The 23,369-nt window shown below is 45.3% G+C and overlaps 1 protein-coding gene across 1 annotated transcript in view; it reads right to left on the bottom strand.

Moving 5' to 3' along the window:
• Positions 1-2,183: 2,183 nt before the first annotated feature.
• Positions 2,184-23,369, bottom strand: part of LOC149340706 (ATP-binding cassette sub-family G member 4-like) — a 30,923-nt gene continuing 9,737 nt past the window's right edge. The window contains exons 2-13 of the mRNA XM_089551334.1: positions 22,832-22,954; positions 21,414-21,531; positions 20,636-20,822; positions 18,795-18,940; positions 17,532-17,655; positions 16,862-16,976; positions 15,978-16,114; positions 12,672-12,773; positions 11,974-12,142; positions 7,452-7,552; positions 6,501-6,656; positions 2,184-5,349 (exon numbers count right to left, since the gene is read on the bottom strand). Of these exons, the coding sequence (XP_089407460.1) occupies positions 5,005-5,349; positions 6,501-6,656; positions 7,452-7,552; positions 11,974-12,142; positions 12,672-12,773; positions 15,978-16,114; positions 16,862-16,976; positions 17,532-17,655; positions 18,795-18,940; positions 20,636-20,822; positions 21,414-21,531; positions 22,832-22,954 (1,823 nt within the window). The 3' untranslated portion in view covers positions 2,184-5,004. The remainder of the gene's footprint in view (positions 5,350-6,500; positions 6,657-7,451; positions 7,553-11,973; positions 12,143-12,671; positions 12,774-15,977; positions 16,115-16,861; positions 16,977-17,531; positions 17,656-18,794; positions 18,941-20,635; positions 20,823-21,413; positions 21,532-22,831; positions 22,955-23,369) is intronic.

The raw sequence follows: 23,369 nt of genomic DNA on the forward strand, positions 1-23,369 counted from the left end.
CTAGTGTGAACAGATTCACACCAACATTAACTTTTTTTCAGCTGAACTAAATAAATGCACTTTCTAGGTTTGGCAGTGTGCACATTATTTTTTCGCGTCGCTTGTTTCTGCTGCGTATCTGGTGTCCAGAGTACGCATTCGGTTCGAGATCGAATGCGAATGAGTTCCCCTAACTCATTCGATGGCGAATGTCATTCGAACCTAATGACATTACATGTTCCCGTGTAGCAGTCGATTAATGACATTAGGTGCTAATGTCATTCGATTCGAATGACATTAAATTTGGTAGTGTGACAGGGTGTGGGGTTGAAATGGGGGAGATAAATCCGTTCTCCCCGCTTAAGCGCGGCTGACTCAGTTCAAAACCGCGCGGACCCCACCCCGTGGTCGCGTACGCTACCGAGCGCACGCCGACCACGGCGGGCCTTGCTCTGCGGGAACAAAGGAACGACACACTGGCTGACACAAACAAGGCATTTATTGCTATAACAACAATAACGCCAGCTAGCAACAAAGTACACTGAGGAATCGAAGATGTCCGACTCACCAGTACGGCTACGAGCGAATGTTCGCCCACGGTAGGGCAGAGGGAATATCTCCGAGGCCAGACGGGACGAGCTGAGGGGAACAAGTTTCCACACGAGGACGCCCGCGGCAAAGAGCGGAGCTGCGAGCGAAACGTCCGGTCGCTTCCCGGTGCCGAGCAGAAGAGACCTAGCCTTCCCCCGCGCGCGAGCGGCAAAACACGCCATCCGTGGCGCTGCTGTCGCTGCGACGCGAGCGCCCTCCCCTGTTAGCTAGAGTAACCAAACTAAAGGGAGTGCTTTGCGGAGGAGCTAACTACAGTAGGGGGTGCAATGCGGGAAAGTGAACGCAGGGGACGAAGGCGTCCCCACAAGGGGTATAACAAATAAATAAATATTGAGAAACGACCCCACAGGTCGCCAACCTCTGCTGGAAGCACAAGTCAGTCCCGAAGTAAACAACTGGAATAGTCTGCCACACTTGCCTTACAAAATCCCGCGTCCAGGCAAGCGCATTCATATACCACTTATTCCCAGTCGTAAGGCCCGCTCGCGGGCTCACTCAAATCCCGCGCGACTTTACCGCTTTAGCCAGAAAAAAGCCTGCCTCGGTTTTCTGGCTGATACTACAAGGTACCGTGATACCTTTCACTTTCCTTGGGGACCTTCCATGTGCGAATAACTGGAATAGCCGACTGGCTCTTATCCCTCGATTTAAAATAGTCAATCCAGGTCTGGTCACCTTTAAGCATGGAAGAAACATGTGTTGAGTATTATCTAGGGTACCTGACCGAAATTTCATGGTACCTTTCAACACAGATGTAATTTAAATTATTTATCGGTGTGAGGCGCTCATAAGCACAAAACATTCGGTATTCAAGAATAGCAGTAAGAATTTTTTCGACATCGCCAGCCATACAACCCGCAGTACCACTTCACAGTTTTTAAGCGTCATTCGATTGTAAGTTTCCCTCTTTCAGTTCACATTGCAACCGTATTCCTCCAGGTCTTTCAATGAAATAACATTTCAATAAAACTCCGCCTGTTCTTATTTCCTTTCAAAGAAAGCGTAGCGCAAATGCTTAAGGCTGCCAGACCCGTATCAACCTCTCTAACAGAGAGTATGGCATCATGTTAAACATACTTTCTTTCCAGTCTCACTGGAGACTACGATATAGCGCTAAGCGAACGAGAGCAAATGCAGTCCTATCGGAAACGCCGATAAGCTGGGCAGTTTGAAACACATGCTTTCGGGCCGCTGTCGGTACTGAGTCTTTTGCAAGGGAAACAATGAATGGCAACGTAGACTTGTTTCAAAACGTTCGCGGTAAGAATGTATAACTTAAACAACTGTGGCATCATTGGCGGCGCTCTGCACAATGCCACCTTTCTCCTTTCTTAAGCCGCGAGATGCTTTCATTAGCGCTTGAATTTTAAAACAATTCGTCCGTCATAGTGCAAGGTTCGCTGTCGCTTCACAATTCGCATTAGAACCGCGTAGAAGGAAACTAGTCAGTATGATGACACGGAACTCAAGTCGCATGAGTTGAAGACTTCTTGCTGCCGTTAGTTTGGATTTCAGAGGCGTGATGCTAAGGTTGATACATGCTTTATTCGTGTACAACAGGACTTCAAGACATCAAACGTTCTGACATTTTTGTTCTCTTTCTCAGCGCTTTAGCAATAATCGCAAAAAACTAAAAAGAAAGACGCTTTACCTTTTTTCCTCGGTCATGAGTCATCCATTATTCCCAGTGATTAAGATGATATCGTATGTACAATTTCACTAAACAAACACAAACATCTCTCACACAACGAAAAGAAATAATTACTAACACCGCAGATATGCAGTTTATACAAAATGAGACGCGAAAACCTTTGCAGCAAACCTCCGTTGTTTTTTTATGTGCATGCACCTATACACACGGTAATCTCGATGTAAAAACTTACAAAGTATTAAGCAGAAGAAGGAGAACATATCAACGTATGGTTGTAGAAAGGGAGCGTAGTCTTCAAAGCGGAGATCTTTACAGCGAGAGCTGTTGGTGTCTCAACTCCCGACATCATGCCATGTAGTAGTAGGGGGGCGTCGTCCGCAGACGGGTGGTGAAGGATGAGAGGGGAGGAGTGATGGTGGGTGGATTGGAGGAAGGCAGAAAAGTAAGCCTTTCAAAGAGGGTTCTCATGTAAGGAGGACAGGAGTGGAGGACAGGAGGACAGGCAGCAAGGCGTACCCAGGGAAACGGGAGCAAGTGGCGGGGATCGCTCAAACGAAAGCTATGTTCTGCATGAAGAAACAAAGCGAGTGATGCATAGGAGGGTACCCCCTGAAAGCATACACGCGGAACAATAGCATCACTCTTTTTGAGCATGTCCTCTTCTTTTGCAGCGTTTCATGCGTGGCTCGCTCCAGCCCGTGCTGGCCGGCTGACCAGCTTGCTGCGTTGCCCTCCATCCCTCAGATGCGATGGCAAAGCCGGCTCTGAGAGACCCTGGTGCCGCAAAAGTTTTAACAAGGTGGTACGCCGTGAAGACCTTGCTTTGCGTGCCGCCGAATTTGAGACAAGAAGCCGAAGTGACATCGGAGGCAAGCGAGAGGTAGAAACGGTGAGGGCGTTTCACGAACTATTCCGTTACAACCCGTTCGGTTACGTGTGTGGGTCCGCAGTGATTTCACGGCATTACCACAGGCGAGCCACTCAGCTTCAAGAGGTGGTTCCGACTGCCGACCTCACAAAGTTCCCGATATGCACCCGCACTGCCTGGATTTCAGGTTAGGCTACTGCATTAGAGGTGCAGATTTTCTAACACTTTATTTCCGGCCTTCACTACGGCGTGCCTAATAGCCTGAGTTGCTTTGGGACGTTAAACCCCAATAAACCAAACCAATGTGTCATTTCTTTAGAACGTCATCCTGGCTGCTATTAAGAGCCATACAACACGATGATTTAATTCAGACGTACACTAAGCCGCCACGGTGGCGCAGTGGTTATGGTGGTCGGCGGCTGACCCGAAAGGCGCGAGTTTGATCACGGCCGTCTTTTCTATGTATGCGTCAGAAAGTTGCGCTTTGTTGTGTTGCTCGCTGCCGTGGATTACCGATCAGCCACGCTCAATAGGGCTGACCGCAGGTCACATTCCAAATCTGCGATCTTAGTCAAGGACATCTGTCGTTAATCAAAACGACTTCCACCTGTCTATTTTTTCAATTGACATTTCTATCCCATGTTAGCAGGTACACACCGCATGAAGAATACATGAGGTCCGATTCGTAACCAGCCGACTTCTCCTAGCTTAGAGAAATAATGACCAGGAATAAGATTAGTCCGGTAAATGACGAGAAATGAGATCGTGTACCCTGGCGTATACGTGATTTGTTTTTCAAATTAACAGTGCAGACTGCCCAGTACAAACGCAAGATTCGCGGCACCCCACAAAGAACACCTCAACAGAAAATCGCGTATAGTGCCCTGTAAGCTTGATCATTTAGGACATTACGCTTAGGGAGAAACACTGTAAAACTCCCGGGCTTCGGCAAATTACTCTCGAACAATTATTTCCAAAACTGTCCACTTGTACAGTTCTCCATTCGGAACACTTTCAGAACTGCTCCATTCGTCACGCTCGAGTTGCAGGGAGGGATGTAGAGAAGAGCCTTTTTTGCATTAAATGCTGCCCTACAGCGCCATCTTGCTTTAAGCGTACGCAGTGTACGGTTTATGGAACGAATATTGTGGCAGCGCCATCTGGGGTTAAGCATATTTGCAGCGCTATGTCGAGTTAAGCATACTAAACCGAATGGGGCTACGCGTACTTCAGCGCTAAAAAGTACTAGAAATGGTTAACGGGCCTTCAGTTAAAAAGACGCACGTACGCAGCAACCGCGTCCGCCAGAGTGGCAAGAACGGCTGGTACTTCAGCAACAGTACCCTGGCACCCTACTAAATGCTGGGTTGATGCATGCTCTGAAATCCGGTTCGTAAAAAAATTAACGATTGTAGTAGCATATTTACCTAGCATACCAAAGTAGAAAAGTACATGTGCAGCCTTTTCTGACGCTTTCTCATGACATGGCATCAAGTTGTTAATAAAGAATAACGTCGCCAACGGCCATTGAAGCGCAAGGTAAATAACTTTCAGTGTCATCTCGTGTTAAGCAGTCTAAAGTGGATGCAGTGACGCGTTCTCTGGTGCCAAAATGTCCTAAAAACAGTCTCACTGTAAAAAGCGCACAGCGAAGCGCACCCCATCTGGTGTCTCCCTGATCAATCAAATCAGTCCACGCGTCTCAGTTTCGCTGAGTTTTGAGACCGGCAGTGAGCCCCATAAACGCAATCACACTTCAAAAGCAGCAGATTGCGTAGCGTATTTGGTAATACATCGTGTACGCACACTCGCGCGAGCACACACACACAAACACTGTCCACTCGCGCACACAGAACAGTACCACCGGCTAGCCTATAGGCAAGCCATCAGGGTTTCACTCCTTCCTGGAGAGCCTGATCTTGAGCAGCACGAAAGCAGTCAGCCTGCACACCAGTTCGTAACCGAGAAGAACGACGATCATCACTTGGATCTTCTTGTCAGCGGCACCGGTGACATCTAGGAAATGTGCGGGGTCCTCGTAGAGGCAGATGAACTCGTCGCAAGCGAGCGGAGCGCGGCCGTAGCCGTACACCGAGAGCAGGAGCCCGTTGTATGCGTAGTACATGTACGACACGTCCGTCAGCCACCGTACGTACGGGCTCAGCAAGTGCGCCGGCACGAAGAAGCCGCAGAAGAAGAAGGCAGGCGCCACCACTGGCAGGGCGACGAACAAGGCCGTCTGTGCGTCGGGAGAAAAAAAAAGATAGCTGAGTTATTCAGCCATTTATCGCCAGCACTTAGGTGCATTTCATGCACAGCAAGTTTTCGATAACTGGTGTTGCTCTGCACGCAATGCGGAAAGCCTTTGAGAAAAAAAAAAGAAGAAATCTACGAAATCGTAAAAACTGCCACACTCTGGGAATAAACGTTTATGCTTATAAGATAGACGCTAAACACCTTCGAATACCAATTAGGGGATTTGAAGAAGCCAAGTTTTCGCCGCAAGCCTAACTCCAGCCTATGTCTAGCTGTTCGAAAGTTAATTTATCGTGGATAAACTATAACTTTCAAACAACAAGACTCGTTACTGCGACACACGGGGGTTTTACGTTACGAAAAACTACGACGACGGCCTCCGTTCATTGAGAGAAAAATCTCGCGGACAATTATGACCGCAAATACACCGCTAGGTTTCGTTGCCGCCACACGCACGGTAGTCGCAAGCGTTGTTACGCGCCGCTCACGTGCTGTTTCGCGTCACTAAGACAGCTAGATAACAAAAACAGATCATAAAACAATGAGTAACCATAAATCAATAAAATACTGAAATGAATACAAATTTTAAGAGAAAGTCGCATTTAGATCTTCTTTTAAGGCACATTTTTTGAGAACTGCCGACACAAGACAAACAGGGTACCATGTCGGCGACGTTCATTACTATGCCGTCAAAAAAAGTGTCAGGGATTTAACTTCCTTAAACTGATTAAAGTGCGAAAGCACGGGCAATATTGCAGTGCGCAGAAGACGATGTGTTAAGCACAGCGCGTGAGCGGGTTGCAGTTAAACACGAGGCGTGTTCGGCTGTGGCGATAGCGTAGTGCTTTTGTGCAGCGGCCTGCGAAGCTGCTCTGTTCGCCCCGGGTTCGACTCCCAGCCGTGAATATTAATTTGATTTCTTCTTCACTTAACGCAGCGCCGCTGTTGCTAGGCAACGGCACACGATCCAAAGATTACAATACTCTTGGCGGCGGTCAGCGTATGAATGCTTTCACACTAAAAGCCGACTTCGCTCGCCGTAAGTTATACTGCCTCAACTCCTTTCTTTCCATCTGGCTTCAAAGCGCAAGTGCTTCAATGGGCGCTTTTTATTCAGCGGGCCGGCTGATTTACCTGGAGCTTGGCGACAGCAGAAACCATGAGTGCTATGGACTGCGATACGGAGCAGATCTGCACGCAGAACAGCATGAAGCAGGCTGCACGCCAGAGCTCCATAGGCTGCCCCGTTGGATAGTAGACGATGGCGATGAGAATGCCGAGCGGTAACACCTGCGCGAGAGTTTCATTTCCGTTATGCAGTGAAAGGAGTCTCATGTGCCGTCACTCCTTCAGAGAGATAGCACCGTTATTCGGCGTCAAACTCAACACTGGGTACGATCGCTGAAGAGCACATACTCCACAAGAACGAGTTTGCAAACGTTTCACGTTGCAGCACCAAGGTCCCCAGCACACATTACATAGACCCGCCCACATCTACAATAGTCGTTTGTTGCAAAACGTATCTCTCAGACGGAGTTCCCGGGCTAACCCACCAGGAGAAGCTCTTTCTCTCTTTTCCTTAGTACCTCCGCCCATTCCCTGTCTCACCTTGTTCAGCGCTGCCCTATAGGTTTATGGTTGACGGGAGTTTAACGTCCCAAAATGACTTAAGGCCGGTTCACATGCAAGCGACTGAGCGATTGAGCGACGCGTCGCAGCGAAAATTTCCAACTTGTTGAAACCTCGCCGCTCGTCGCAGCGACGACTCAAAAACAGGTTTTTCCGCCGCGGCGACAGGATTCGCTAGCATTTTCGCTGTCATGTGAAACAGGCTTTAGGCTATGAGGGACGCCGTAGTGAAGGGGTCCGGAAATTTCGACGACCTGGGTTTCTTTCACGTGCACTGACATCGCACTGTGCATGGGCCTCTAGAATTCCGCCTCCATCGAAATTCGAAATTCGACCGCCGCGGCCGGAATCGAACCCGCGTCATTCGGGTCAGCAGCCGAGTGACATAACCACTAAGCCACCGCGGCGGCTATAGTTCAGGTGCCAAAGGTCATTTTCGCTTCGACGCTAACTCACCAGGAAAGGAAGCTCGGCGATGTAGTTTGCCAGGTAGTAAACTTTGAGACTGTACCAGCAGTTTCGTTGCTCCCTGGCCAAAACCAAGATGTCAAGAGGAACTGCAAAAGCGAAAGAGTACGTCGCAAGTAAGTAAAACCACGAAATAAATCTTCTATCAACAATAGCGCTATATATTATTCGGAAAAGCAAACAAATATAAAATAATGTTCAGACCGCTAGCAGGGTTCACAACTACGAGCAGCCACGTGTAAGCCTCGGAAGAAGAAAAATACGGACGCGAGTAATATTTAATGTAACGAAATTTTATCCCTACTGTATGCAGTACAAAGTCTCCCCCGTACTCGGCACAAGGTAAGGTATTTGTAAAGATAACACTGCAAAATTTGAGGCTAGCCTGCTTCTTGAAGTGTAAACGTGTTTTGAAGATCGCTTCAATATGAACAAGGCTCTCGTGCCTGTAGTCTAAATACGGTCTTTGAATTTCACTGACCTGGTCGGCATTAGTTATTTTCCAATGCAACCTCGGGCCACACGGTATTTCTACCTTCAAAGTAAAGTACGAAATGGGGGCCTTTGCTCATATAATTTTCCACTGCCCAAATGCGTTTTTGTTAATGGCCGTTACATTTCGCGCTGGACATAATTATATCGAAATTATCATCCCTTTGCTCTCCATGACTGACCAGCGTTCGTGATTCGCCCAACCGTGGAGTTCGATTAGGTGCAGGAAGCTTTTACGAAGGATGTGCTCTTTCTGCAGGGGCATCATCATTATTGGCAGGATGTGAGCCACGTTTGAACTACGCTTTTTATTCGCACGCAGGCATAGTGGCTCCACCTGTCGGTCATGGTCAACACTAGCAACTGTGTTATTCTTTTCCTCTTCTCTTTAAAACGGTCCATGTCGTTTTCAATTTACATAGAATTTTTAGTCAAATGTTACTTTGTTCCGTTTTTAATTACACGAATTTCAGCCTCCTAAATTTCTCCTCAGAATCTTTCGGCCCTGGAAGACACATGAGAGGTTTCAGAAGCGATCTGCTTTTCTGTAATGGACATTTATCTCATACGTCCACATATTTGACGTCATTTCGCCTTGCATTCGAAATGTGTCAGCATTTTGGATGATTTAATTCTCTCTAATTACTAGGTTTGGTCCTAATTTTTAATATGTTTATTTATTACCATGCGTGAGAACCGGCACTGTTTTAAATAATGACAAAAGTTCCAAGCCTTCCATCCGACAATGACCCGTAAGGGCTTCAGAAGTGGGGTGGTTTCTTGCAAATTGTTTGGGGGCGTGTTTCAACTTTACAAGTTACTTATCGTGCCGACAACAAAAGGTGGTAATTAATAACTTTGGCTCTACTTATAACAGTATAAACTGCGGAGTATCCCAAGGATCTGTCTTGGATCTTATACTGTTTTCCATTTACATAAATGACCTTCCATGTGCAGTTTCGTTTTCCCAGATTCTAATGTGTGCTGACGACACCGCCCTGATATTCGCAGGTAATTCAGTTTCTGCAATGCAACATAATATAAAGGAAGACTTACAGGCAGTTTCTAACTGGTTCTCTAACAATCAGTTAACCTTAGATGCAGTGAAAACTAAATATGTTGTCTTTCATTCCAGAAGAAAAACTGTAGATGTTAATCAAATTTCAGTTTCTTTAAACAACAACGTAATTGAATCTGTGGCTACATTTAAATATCTTGGGCTTATTTTCGACAACTTAAACTGGAAAGATCAAGTTACAACTGTTTGCAGCAAAGCTGCGTTTGGCTGCTACGCTCTTATCAAGGCTAGACAGTACTTCCCTCCAAATGTATTACGCAGTTTGTATTTTTCATTTATTCATTGTCACTTGAGATATTCCAGTGAATCATGGCGGCATACGTATTCGACTTATCTCATCCCACTACAACGTTTAAAAGCGAGCACTAAGGATAACAACTTTTTCTGCATTAAACCATCCGAGCAACATCCTGTTTGGAGAACTTCGCATACTAAAATTTTCAGCTCTGCGTGACTATAAAATCTCCGTTCTAGTAAATAGTATCATAACAACTAACTCTCCACTTCAGTTGAGCTTGTTCACTTTTCAAGTACGCAACACAACACATGCGGCTAACAGTAACATTAACCTACCAATCCATAAGAGTACATAAAGTCAAAGATTATTCGAATCTGTTGGGACAAAGGTCTGGAATACATTGCCAATAGAATTAAAGCTTGCCAGAAATTTTAAACTTTCTTCGAAGTTGTTTTTTTTTTGCACAATCAAGTAATGATGTGATTCAACTACTTTAATTGAATGCTTGTATTTTGTTGAATGCTTTGTGTGTATTTTGCGGAAATATCAGTTTGCATTTTCCTCATGCGTTTGTCGAAATGCTTTGTTTTTTATTTGATATAAAACCAGACAATTTCTTTATTTTTGTTGACTGTTTTGCGTTTAAGAATTATTAACATATTTCCTACGAGGTTGCCCAAATATGCTGTTTTGTATTGGACCGGATAGTAGCCATGTAGGCTATCGGTCCAAACAGTTTGTACAAAGTTTCCTTGTATGAACAAATAAAAACTATTTGATTGATTGATTGATTGATTGATTGATTGATTGATTGATTGATTGATTGATTGATTGATTGATTGATTGATTGATTGATTGATTGATTGATTGATTGATTGATTGATTGATTGATTGATTGATTGATTGATTGATTGAAGCCATTGACAAAATTTAACTGTTTCTTCTCCTTTCTCTTTGGCTTCACTATTTATTGACTCCACTCCACAATGTGTATGTATCCAATCGCTGATATCCCTTATAGTGTGAGCGTGTGCAAACGAGTTCCTTGAGCTGCCGCATATCTGATGCAAACCGAAAACTGCAGATGAGGCTAAGGCATTCAACGCTGCTGGCATATACTCAGTGCCTTTAGGACTGCGTAGTGTCATATATTTCAATTCGAAGGACCAATCAAGCACGTTGTTCTTCACATGAACGGAAAGACGTTCTAGCCTAGACATTGGGTACGAAACCCAAGAGGGGATGACAGCTAAGTGTAGTTGTTTAGAACTCACTGTATATGTTTATATTTTTCTACTTATTGCTGCTTGAATGTCTCGCGTCATATTTTAGTCATAATCAGAACTTCTGGCCGTAATAGAGCCTACAGAGCTGCGCAACGCTTTTCAAATTAGAGGGACAAAGCAATTTAATGTATCTTTAACGTACAAAAGGATGCAAAGCGCTCGCGTGTGCAGTGCCTAGTTTGCCCAACAATTCAGAGCCTTTTATCAGTACACTAGCGATTTGTCCTCAAATGCTGCTCATTATTGGGTAATCGCATTTTTTAGCAACGTGTCCAAAGTTTTACGTTTGTAGTGTATTAGAAGCATTTTACGTAAAATGAACTTACAGATTGCAGTCTATGAGATTTTTACGAGCTTTTTTTCATATTGAACTCCGGGTCGCTCTTAAGTTCTGTCTGTGCAAGATTCGAATACGTATTCTGGTCTCTCAACTATATTCACAACATGTTAGGGGCCGTCCCAAGCTACCTATGGTGGTACGTTTCAATCATCATGACGTAGCAAAAAGGAAGAGCTGGTTATCTTCTTGCTCACTCAAATGCTGGGAAAAGCATCAAAACTCATCCCTGCGTGCTTCCTGACCGCTCTCTTCAGAAGTCCACTTTGCAATAACTGCTAACCGGTCATCTTCTCGAAAAATAAAGTAACGCGCGTTGGCGCGTTGCTTTGTTCCGCTTAACGATATACCTGCTGCATGTTCTGTCGGTAGAAAAACTGCTAACTGTACCATAGTTAGCGCTTAAAGGCAAGCTTGTAGCTAGCCTCTAAAGTCACCAGGTTTTGAATGGAAAACATCTGACAAAAGTTGCGATTCATCTTTATCATCATAATCATCAGGGTCAGCCTGGCTACGCCTACTACATAACAAATGCCTTTCCCATACCGCTCCAATTAACCGTGTCCTGTACAACCCTCAGCCACCTTAACCGTGCAAACTTATAAATCTCATCCGCCCAACTATCTTTCTGCGACTGCCTGTAATCCTTGCCTTCCCGCGGAATCCTTTCTCTTACTCTTAAACCTATTATTTTTCTTTACATAGTTCGCTGCGTTGTCCTTAACTTAAGCTGAACCCTCTTTGTTAGCCTCCACATTTCTGCCCCAAAGGTGAGTACCAGTAAGATACAGCTGTTGTAGACTTTTCTTTAACTACCATCGGTTATCTTGCCTTTGAATTGCACGCCCTGCACAAGCCCATTTCTTCTTGATTTCTACTAGGATGTCATTAACCCGTTTGTTTCCTGACCCACACTGCTTTCTGCCTGTTTCTAACCTTACATCTATCATTTTCCTTTCCACTGCTCTCTGCGTTGCCCTCAATTTAAGTTGAACCCTTTTTGTTAGCTTCCTTGTTTCTCGCCCATTGTTGCAACTCATCCCTGCTTAATTCTGTATTCTTAAATTATCGTTACTCACAAATGAGGACGGACGGCAAGATGGTCTGGAAGATGCAGACGCAGCACAGTGAAAAGAACATTGTTATGTTGTGAGTCACCATGCTCGCCTTCCTGCCAACGTCATAGAAGAGCATCAGCATCAGTATGCCGAAGGCAACGTACGCCAGCAGCCGAAGAGACGTTGCCACCTGCAGAAACATCCGACATATGTGTTTGGTGCTGACACAGTTCAACCTGCGCCATTGCGTCACCGTGATGTGACAGTCCACAACACCAACATTTTTTAAAAGCTTTGTTCAAGCAGTAACTACCCCAAACATTTGTTGGAGCCAATTTCGTGCTCTTGAGCACATTAGGTAAGATAACTTTAGGCTTTCTTGCTAATCTCGATTTTGAAATGTACAGCTCTATGAATGGAACTTCATGCAATGCCGGATCATTGCCAGTCGGAATATTTAATAGTAGGCTCCAAACATTTACGAACTTTGAGAGGCGGTACACCTTCCCATACTGCAACTTCGAACTCATCACAACAATATCCGATTACGGATCGGCCCATGGGAACCACTTTGTTAGAGCCGTCATAGAAAGCTACAGCTTGTATTTTTCTCCGTATCAATTAGCCTAAACACGTCACCAGATAGATAATTGTCCCAATTACTGCTCACTGACGTGCGCAAAATAATGTATTACTTAAGTGTGTTGAAAGGATCATACGTGGTTGCGCAAAACTGTCAGCCAGCACCTCTTCAGGAGCACTTGGAACTGATGAAACTGGTTCACTTCGAAAGTATACCTCCGGTTGGCGTCGGCTTTCATCTGTCAAGATAAAAGAGAAGAAGGTTATGTCACGGAACCTGCGACAATCTGCAACAAAAGTGTGCATGTAAAGACAAGTGAGCACGACAGAAGACGCAGCAACTACTTTGTGGCATTTGCCTCCTGTGCCCCGTCATTACCCAGATAACTATGGTTCTCGAGTGACGGCCAGCAAACCGTAATTCGCATACTTCCATGGGGTCCTCTGTGGAGGCCTTAATTTTCATTGGCTGCACCACAATCTCCGCAATGAACGTGGACTGAATTGCGCAATTGAAGACCTTTATGTACCCAAGAGGAAATGTTTGTAATGGAAGCTCTGTGCTGTAGCTGCTTGAAGCATGAAGTGAAAAAATATTTATAAAATGTTTCTTTCATTACTCCCTCTTGCACACCTGAAACGCAAGGACAAGTCTATAGTGGATTGTTTTAGCGTATCGTAATTGTAAAAAAAATTCTTTGTTCTTTGGGACTTCTGGGTATCTTTAGTGAATCTCAAGAAGTCTATCACAGGCCCACGTGTGTGTAAATGAGCAACATGACGGACTGAGATGCTTTCTGGAGTGTGGAAAATTGCCAACTCCGGCAGCCAGCCTACTAAAATGTGCCAATATGAGAGCATATAACATCTTTTTAAAGAAACAGCCCCTACATGATGATGTTCATGGTGGCCATGGCACTATGGCACAAGGTGTCTTCGTTACACAAGGTGGCATCGAAGATCCATTTCCAAGCATTTCTCCCCAAATAAGCCGAGCACCAGGCCAGGGGAAACCTTGTACCCAATGTATTACGGCTGGGTACCAGGCGGTACCGAGGATCGAAACCCACGCTTCTGCCTCCCAGGCGGAAGCCCGAACTACTAGGGCACCGCTACGGTAGACCTCTAAACGACATGAGCACGACACGTAATATCTCTAGTCCTGTCCTTTCTCACGCGCACAAAATAGGAAGGAAGCAAGTTATCCGCGCACAGTATGTTCGCACGCAGTACAGGAACATTTCAGAATACGTAACCTTTTTCGAGACGCAGACAAAACAACCACTTATGTGCATGCAAGGCAAGACACACATGGAAGTCAAATAAATATTGTTCAACTCGACTGAAGTCTAGCCCAGAGATGACGGAGAGCTGCTCACGCTTACTGAGAGATTTTGATGACCATTGTAGAGGAATGTATGCCAAAGACAGCGGCCTGGGAAAGACGAAGGTACACAGGATGCAGTGTATGATTAAAAAATAGCGCAAAAGAAAGACGAGGGCCGGAATGAAAACGACGCAGACAAGCGCTACTACTAGCGCTTGTCTGCATCGTTTCCATTCCGTCCCTCGTGTTCCTTTTGCGCTATTTTTTCATTATGAACCTTATCCAACTTCCCAACCTTCAGCTTTGCTTAATGCAGTGTATCAGGAAATATTTGACGTGTGCCACAGGTTGGCGGGAGTTTCTAAGCAGGTGCAGTATTTTTCTTCCACTATCCAAAGGAGCCTGTCAGCTAGCGCTGGGAATGTATACCCATTTCAGCAGTGTGACAAACACTGATAACCTCAAGCCAAGAAACCACTGTTGACGTTTTCAGCGATTTCATATTTGTAGTAGAAGACATCTCAACGAATACTTAGGAAGAGAACGCATATATTTTATATGATCTACTGCATCATCCCCCCTTGATTCTGTCCTGCCATCTCTTCTCAGCTGCGGAATAGTCCAGCAGCCCACCATTCAGTGAGGCACTTTCGGTACCCACGGCCATTTTTATTATTTTGCTTACTGATAAAAGAAACACTACTGCTCCCTGTTGTTTTGAATTTCTCTCTTGCGCGACCAGTCAAGTCCGACAATACATTTCTTGTCGGCATCGTGACAGAGCATGGGATGTATTTAGCAACAGCGATAAGTATTCGTTTCTTTCCACACTTTCCACTGGACTGACCGCACTTGCGTTACGAACAGGGATGGGTCACGTTAGAAACTCGCATCAATAAATTGTTCCAAGCAAGATGTTAATGTGCTCGCAAGTTGTACATCAGCTCTCACAATGCGGCTAGAGGGCCTGGATAAGTAAAAGTCAGGGGGCACTTTGGCTGTCTAAAGTGCTGCAAGGCGAAAGCCTTTCCTGGCACACTGTTTGGCATTGACTGCGAGACTGTTTGTGCTGTACTAGTGCTTTATTTGACTGCACCCTTTAACTGCACATTAAAACTACACACTTTGACTGCCGACTTCGACTGCTTCTTTAGTACGACTCTCTCTGCTTCGATGAGTTCGGTTGTACCATGCCTCTGTTCGCAGTAATGAGGTACGTAATGTGGTCACCCACGGACGCCTTACGCCCCCTGTCGAAGCGGACGGCAAATATTTTATTAGTTGTGCGCTCCAAAAGGGGGCGTCAGGCACCCTTGGGTGACCTCATTACCTCGAATCTGTGCACTCTGACGTCATAACCATTCCGACCAACCGAAAAGCGTGAAACCTCTGCTGACAACCTTCTGTTGACAACGATGATGCATTAAAGGCTTTCGCCTTAATATGGGTTGTTATGTCGGTTAACATGGGAAGACAGTGGCTATTACGCTCCACAGTCCCGTGAGAGTGGTGTGTGGCTACGCAGGGATGCTCCTTCTGTGCCGGGCACCAAACTATGACCGAATTCCCTTCCTTATGTCTGTATCTGCTGATTTTTTTTTCATTGAAATATAAAGTTAAAATGAAAACAAGAAAAGAAAGAGAATCTAAGAAAAATACCAGCGCTAAAGCATGCGACCACAAAAGAAGAAAGAACAAGGCATGCATATGGTTGCATGCTCTAGCGCTGGTATTTTTCTTAGAATTAAAATTAACCAACTAGAGAGTTTACGGCATTGTTCCAGGCACTCGTGACATCGCAGTTGATTATTTTTGTGACCTCGGCACTCATAAGAATATGATTGTCTATAAGTATTTTTCTACGCAAGCATAGGGATATAGGCCATGTGGTCCCGAATCCCCTCATGCGGTTTTAGGAGAGAGATTAATGGTAGGAAGTGAGCAATTTTGCTACGACCAGTAGTGCAAAACCACGACCGTAGCTCTTCAGAAGTAAGCTAATCGTCTACCGATTGCAGACCGCTGTAGGCCCCAACTAATGTCAAGCATCCATAGAGCCCTGCTTTACAGGAAAGAACATTACATGATAGTTATAAGTATGCACCGGATGACGTACCTCGTTGCTCATAATCATCCCTCCATATTTCGTCCCTGCCCCTTGGATGAAGCCGTTGCTTTGCGGCTCGGGTACCTCGAATTCATGGCTGAGCCTATCACAGCAGTCGCCGTAGTCACCGGAAGCCACTTCACAAACTGCAACAAGAAAGACGTCACATGTTACTCAGACGAACCAGTTATGAGGAGGCCAAACACATTTTTAGCAGCCATTTTCGTTTTCTCAAAGAAAGCAAAAAAAAAACAGAGAAGCAGTAGCTACGTTACAATTTATGTTTCCTCGGGACGCAGTGTGATCTGAACTGAACTGCGCAGTCCCCAGCCATTGCTTTCACCCAAGCTGTGTGATATCTTTATCAAAACTGTCTTATGTTGGCAGCACTGTTCATTAGTATGCATAAATAATATCTGATAAAATCTATTATCTTGTTCTTCGGACTTTTATTTCCTAATTACGAGATTGATGCCCAAGGCGCTGAAGTAGGACCCACTAGACACAAGAGGGCTTCACCAACCTAAGTGCACACAATTATCTTTCCAAATGCACACGGAAAACTTGAAAAATAGTCAATACAATAGTCCTGAGTGCTACATCCTGCTTATTTGGTTTAAACGGCACACAAGTATAACTGACAAAGTTGCGAACTAAAGAAAAAAAGCAGCTTTGGAGCAATAAATCAAAAATACTTCTTATTTTTCTTAGTTTCCGTACTGAAGCTTGAAAGTGTAATCGTGGTTCAGTAAAAACAAATAAGTCGGAGTGACAATTTCCAACACGAGCTACACCTTCATTAGCGGATGTACATGCCAATCAGAGAGACTCCAGTGATCAGTCAAAGGATACGGTAACTATCCTCTTCTTTGTTCCTAGTGTGTGCAACTTACTGTAATCGGCGGGATTATGGAACTGTGGACAATGGAGGTTATGCCGGGCCAAGAATCCCAGGAGGTCCTCCACTCTGCCGTTGTAAATACAACGTCCATCAGCCACCATGTACAGCTGCACACAACAGGACAAGTTCAGCGATGAGGTTCCGCATTTCTGCACAAATCAGTCTCACCCCAGTTCTATTTCCCTGCCAAGCGGCATAACATTGTCAGCCTTTGAAGAAAACCCCGTAATCAGACCCCTCAAAGCTTTGCCCCAGTATAGTCTCTACACTGCTAACTCCAATTTACGTAAAGCTGTCATCGAAAAAATTTGCAGTCTTACTGGAGAAAGTGTTACAAGAAACCGCCGCTAGCTACTAAAGACGGTAATGTGTATACACCGGTTTTTTTCGGCACCTCGCTGCTTCTCGCTATGATTGGCGATAATTCTACGTAGTCATCCCTGAATAACAAATCTCATGCTGATAAACATCTCTGAGTTATTCTCGATCATAAGCTCACAAACATGTGTTGCACTTTAGCTTCAAAAGAAAAGGCCGTCAAAAAAGTTGAATATGCAGACAATATAGGGATCATCGGTGCTTTCCTATATATGATAAATGCCTCACCACTGGCAAAGTTAATCTGGAATCGAAGGTACGAAAACACGCATTCCGCATCTCACCATGTCGAAGTAGGAGAATATTTTGGCGCTCGGCGCGTGTATGGAGCAGATGACCGTATGTCCCATGGACGCCATCTTTTTCAGGATCTGCACGCACATCAAGCTGGTCACGTTGTCCAGACCACTGCGCAAAAGATAATGGGACATATAGTTACGCTTTCGGGAAAGGGGCGCAAATAAACCTTGCTTCAGGGTCGCTTTAAGTTCCGCACCTGTTTAGTATTAGCAATAATTGTTTTCAGATAAGCGAAATATGAACATCATGGTTACCGAAGTGACTCCCGCATTAGCATAGAGCGGGTACAAAAAAAATGCGACTCATTAGACACTTTTAGTTGGGCGTACGCAGTAAGCTTGCGCACGCTGTAAATAGCGTAAGCACGACACTTTTAGTTGGCCGTGCCGTAGCGTCCCTTAGGGCCACGCGTAAACGGTAGCGCCATCTAGTGACAAGACGCCAAAAGTACATCAACACTGTGTTGAAGAAATTTTCATTCGTAATTACTGATAACTAGGGTGGGTGCATTGCGAGCCTTTTTTCGTTCGAAGAAGAAAAACTATGCAAATAGAAGAAAACGTAGGAAGTGACTAAAAGCTAGACAACTGCTTCACCAGGTGTCGTTCTTGCGACGTAAACGAAGGGCATTTAGTTAGGCCTAAGAGCTCGAAAATCGACAAATGATCTGAAAAACCAGGGCTAGTTATCACTGATACCTCTACGCGTGGGCGAGAGTGTGCGAAATAAAAGCGAACCGCTACCATTTGAGCGAGCTATCGCGTCTAAGAATCCAGCGGTGACATGCATTTATTCCGAAGCGGGCGAGCAGGGCGCCGCCATCTTGTTAATGCAACCCGTAACGTGCCTGTAGCGCACGCACGCAACGACACGATGCGTGCGTACATACGCAAGCGGCCCAGCGGTACTGAACGTTCTGCGCATGCGCACTCGCGACCCGCAACGTTCCTGCGTACGTAAGCCCGTTCCGTACGGCCAACTTTAAGGAACATAGCGTACTACCGATTAAAATTGATAATCCTAAAATTGTGTAATAATCCTGATGTGGCCAGTGCTGTTTGTTGCATTTAAACACACTTTTTCAAATTTGTCACTGATATATTGTCACTGACCTGTGTCTGAACATGCGTGGCGCTGTCCAAAATGCAGGTAAGAATAGCCAAGCTGTCAACAGTGAAGGAGTCTATACTTGGATCTGCATTAAATTTTTGCTAAGAACTTAAGTTGCTGGTTTTTTGACCACGTACCTGGTGGGCTCATCCAGGAACAGCACAGGCGGGTTGTTGACGAGCTCCTGGGCGATGGCCAGTCGCTTCCGCTGGCCGCCCGACAGGTTCTCGGTGCGAGTGTTCCGGCAGACTTGTAAGCCCCATTCTTCGATTGACTGCTCTACCTACAAAAGCAGGCGCGTGGAAATGCTTGTATTTAAATATGTATAAATAGTTTACGACCATAACTACACAATTTCACTACGAACCAGCTAAAAACTTTACGACGAATCTTGTTAATAGGGTTTGGTTTGGTTGGTTTATGGGGTTTTAACGTCCCAAAGCGACTAAGGCTATGAGAGACGCCCTAGTGGGGGGCTCTGGAAATTTCGACCACCTGGGATTCTTTAACGTGCACTGACATCGCACAGTACACGGGCCTCTAGAATTTCTCCTCCAAAGAAATTATAGCCGCCGCGGCCGGGATCGAACCCGCGTCTTTTGGGTCAGCAGCCGAGCACCATAACCACTGAGCCACCGCGGCGGCTTGTTAATAGGTATTTGTCCATTGTGGCTTGTTTTATTATTGAAGACCGCAGTATTCAAGCAACACCGACATGCGCTGTGATGAGAAAAGGCAACATATGTCTCGTTTTCTGGAGGTAACGCGTGCAAAATTGAGGATTCTTCGTCATACCTGTACATAAATCTTCTCGTGGTAATTGTTGCTTAGACGTACTTTATCGAAGTATTTGCCGTTAGCGTCCTATATATAAAGAACTTGCAACGCATTTGGCGGCAGACAATTCGGGATCTTTGCACTTTTTGTTACATTTCGACTTCAGAGGATTGATAGTAGATATCTTCATGCACACGATGAACGTCGGTATTCTCTTCTGCTTGCTGCACATTTGTCTGATTCGAGATTAATCACTTAGCCTCGCCAAGCATAGTTTTACACGATAATTCTTTTCGAGGTCTTTTCAGAGGTGTTTCTTGCGACACACCTCTGTACTCCTTGGGTATACGCAGTCGACAGTGTCTACAGTATCAGAATACATCCTAAGTGCACGCTTGAGTCGCCGGCTCTCCGTACTTCCACTCCAACCTTCTTTATATCTGTAACTGGCGATGAGACTTTCCCTGACTCAACCCCCCTTCCGACCACCAGCGCCGCCGCCGACTCTCCTCAGACTCCTCTAAACACCAGTTGTAGTGATCATGCGAAGTGTCACGTGATGTTATACGTAGCACAGAAGATTCCTGATGTGTGCGCCTTCCGACGTCTCTGTATAGCCGTCTGCAGAGTGTCCATTTGCAACTGACACAGCGTACACTTCACTTTGATAGATTTGAACATTTGTTTTCTTTCTTCCAATAAACTTATAGGGGCCAGCCTCCTGAAGTCAAAAACTTCATAAACAAGAACATTGATGGTGCCTGATGCCTAGTACTCTGCGATGTCATCGCACGGTAAACAACCCGAAATGATCGAAATTATCCGCGACCCTCCACTACAGAGTTCCTCAAAGCCTGAGTCACATTGGGAACTTTTACCCCATAAACCAAATCCTTGTCGGCGGGCCGTGCTGCGCGTTGAGAGGCCCAGAAGCATTTCGCACACAAAAGCACGAAATGCGAATTATATCGCAATGTCTTAATTCCCTGCATGCAAAAAGCACATCAAATGTCATGTACCAGCGACCATAGAGCATGCTCATGCGCCTGCTTTGTGCCAGCATCTCTGCTTCATGTTAATAATGCTGGAATTAGCTAAAAGCGACCTTCTAACTCAGTCTCGTTCTGGTTCGTAGCCGCCACTGAATGTTTGTTCACATAACTGTAGGATGACCAGATATAAGCAGCACACCCAGGCTTACCTTTTTCAATTTGTCTTGCGCATCTATGTTGGGCATGCGCAGTTCTACGCTCATTGATATGGCTTCGTGTACTGTGAGCACTGGTAGCAGCTGGTCTTCCTGCATGACGTAGCAGCTCTGCTTGTTGAACAGCTTCTGGTCGCGCACGAAGCCGTTGATCTGCACCTCGCCCTTGTAGCCCTTGTCGCTGTGGAAGGAAAGAGACCGCAATTCAGCGGTGCCAAACATTGATACAATCATATAGTTTGAGTGACAAGAGTAAAAAAACACTAAAAGAACCACTGAAGCCACTCCGCCGGATCGCACACACAGTACCCACATTAAACGTTCTTCCCCCCTTTCTGAGAAACAGATGGAGAGAGAAATAGAAGAACGGAGAGTCAAGGATGTTAACCAGGTAACGCCCAGTATGCTACTCTACACGTGGGAGGGGAAACAAAGGGCGCGAAAGAAAGCAGAACTTTCATTAGTGAATGAAGCTCTCGGTGAGTGCATGGTTCATGGCCAAACTTCCAATAAAACATGCATTACATTACAATTGTGCTTGCATTTCTTCATTACCATCAGAAAGACATTCTGTAACCAGGAAGCTCCTATCCTGCTTGTCAAGCAGAACCAGCAAGCACCACCAGGTAGCCTCATATGCAATGTATCCTCCCTTCCTGCGCCTTCTATGCTCATCTTTCTAAGCACGCCTGTTGTGACAGTAGGGTACGTTTTACTGAACAACGCAACATCCGCATAAATTTATAAGACAAGAAAGAACTTCCTGACTCACTAGAAGCCAGCAAGAAGGTTGAGTAGCGTTGTCTTCCCGGCTCCCGAAGGGCCCATAACAGCCGTCAGAGTCGCAGAACGAGCAACGCCGCTCATGTTGTGCACAATGTTCTTGCTGTCTGCGAAAAGGAACGAAAAGAACAAGACCGCGCAGAATTTCAATGCGCAAAGCACGTGGAAGCGTCTTTCTACGTAGTCCTTTTAGCCAATAGCGCTTGCCATATATAGACGTGAATCGCGAAGGCAATGTAAACTAACTTTGTTTCATAACTCACTCGTCTTATTGTGCTTTTACGGCGCTATTTTACAACACACAGACATATTGCGAAAAAGCACGTTGAGATAAAAGTTCCACTTTTTGCATACCTAACATCTGCAAGGTTTGTAAAATAAGTCAAACTGAGATATAAGTTTTGTACCCTCAAACCCACAGTGCCGTCGCTGCGTGCAAAGCCATGGACTGAATTTTATAGTATGTGGCTTTGCGCAAAAAGTTTCTCAGTTTTTCTACGTATTTTTAGCATCCGACTGCTCAAGTAGCCAATTCCCCATGGCAGAGCCAACAGTATTTCTCGTTCTTTGCAGTCAACTTCTGTCCATTTTGGCTACAGTTGAACCTACACTTGTACGAGGAACCAGGAACTCAAAGTAATTGGCTTTCAAACCATAAATAAAGCACTGAATTCAAACTTATTTATACTGATAGCAGTACCGTAAAGATTAATTTAAAGCACAGGATTTTGGTGTTTACTATAACCCAATGAGCAGAGGTACAATTCATACGACCTAGCCGATTTCATTACGGACACGCTGCCTGTACGTTCGCCCAAAAGGGAAACAAGAGGAGGCCCGTAGCCGTACTTGATGAACGTTATTGAAAACTCGAGTAGCCCAGATGTGATGACATGTGACAATTGTTCATGCACAGCCGTTCTGTTGTTGCATCTCTGCTTGTGTGCGCCGTGCAAAATAATATTAAAAATGCGCAATGGCGCGCCGCACTTGAATTTAAAAATCCTTGATTACAATGTAACCTATCTTCATGTATGAACATTTGAATAGACTTTTCTTCTCAAGTTGCAGGGCTCCTTTACGGCAAATGGCGCTCTTTAAAGGACTTGACAGCCATGAACAGTGCCTTCATTCGGTGCATGACGGCCGTTCTGCAACGGAATGCAAGACAACTTTTTCGCCAATGTTCGTAGGGACATAGCCACGGCGAATGTTAATGCAGGGCGCTTTTTTTATGCCATATTTAAGCACCTGCTATCTTCTCGACTGATAAGCGTACGCATTGTATTCCACGGAGATGCAGTTCCAGAAGCATACACAGTACTCTAGCTGTCACTGCTCTTCATGCCTGCCGCTGACTGCACTTGATATGACCGAAGAAATCACCGAAGCGGCCAGCAGTGATACCTCTGCCATTCTTGACCTTGTAAGTGAGGTTTCTCCAGCTGAGGTTGATCCCCTCGAATTTCCTGTATCCATTCTGGCGGCCGTTGCAAGCGCTTACGGTGTAGCCTGGTAGCTCCACTGCCACTGCAAAGCGTCGGGAAAGGCAGTGAAAGACATTATTACAAAATTTTAGATAAAAGACCGCGCACAAACACAGCCTTAAGCAGCGCGATGTTTCAGTGCAAGTCATATACCCAAGGTCCGAATGTCAGTATATGCACACGGTGAAGGGTGTAGTGATGCCTACCCACAATCTTCTGCTCCGTTTCGTTGCTGAAGGAGTTGAAAGCTTGTTGAAGGAGCTTACAAAGGCTCAAAGTCTTGTCCTTTCTTCGTATACAGTGTTAGTGAAAATTTTAATAGCTGCGAGATTTGATTCTGAGTGACTTTGCTTTTGCATTGCTGTACGCTGTCACGATAATGTTCATCGAGTGTTATTATCGTAAATAACGTGGAAAAAAGTTTTCCCCATTTAAGGCGTAGCCTTTATTTTCCCTAA

This window comes from Amblyomma mixtum, chromosome 6, assembly GCF_055824585.1.
Source record: "Amblyomma mixtum isolate Tamu chromosome 6, ASM5582458v1, whole genome shotgun sequence".
Lineage (NCBI taxonomy): Eukaryota > Metazoa > Arthropoda > Arachnida > Ixodida > Ixodidae > Amblyomma > Amblyomma mixtum.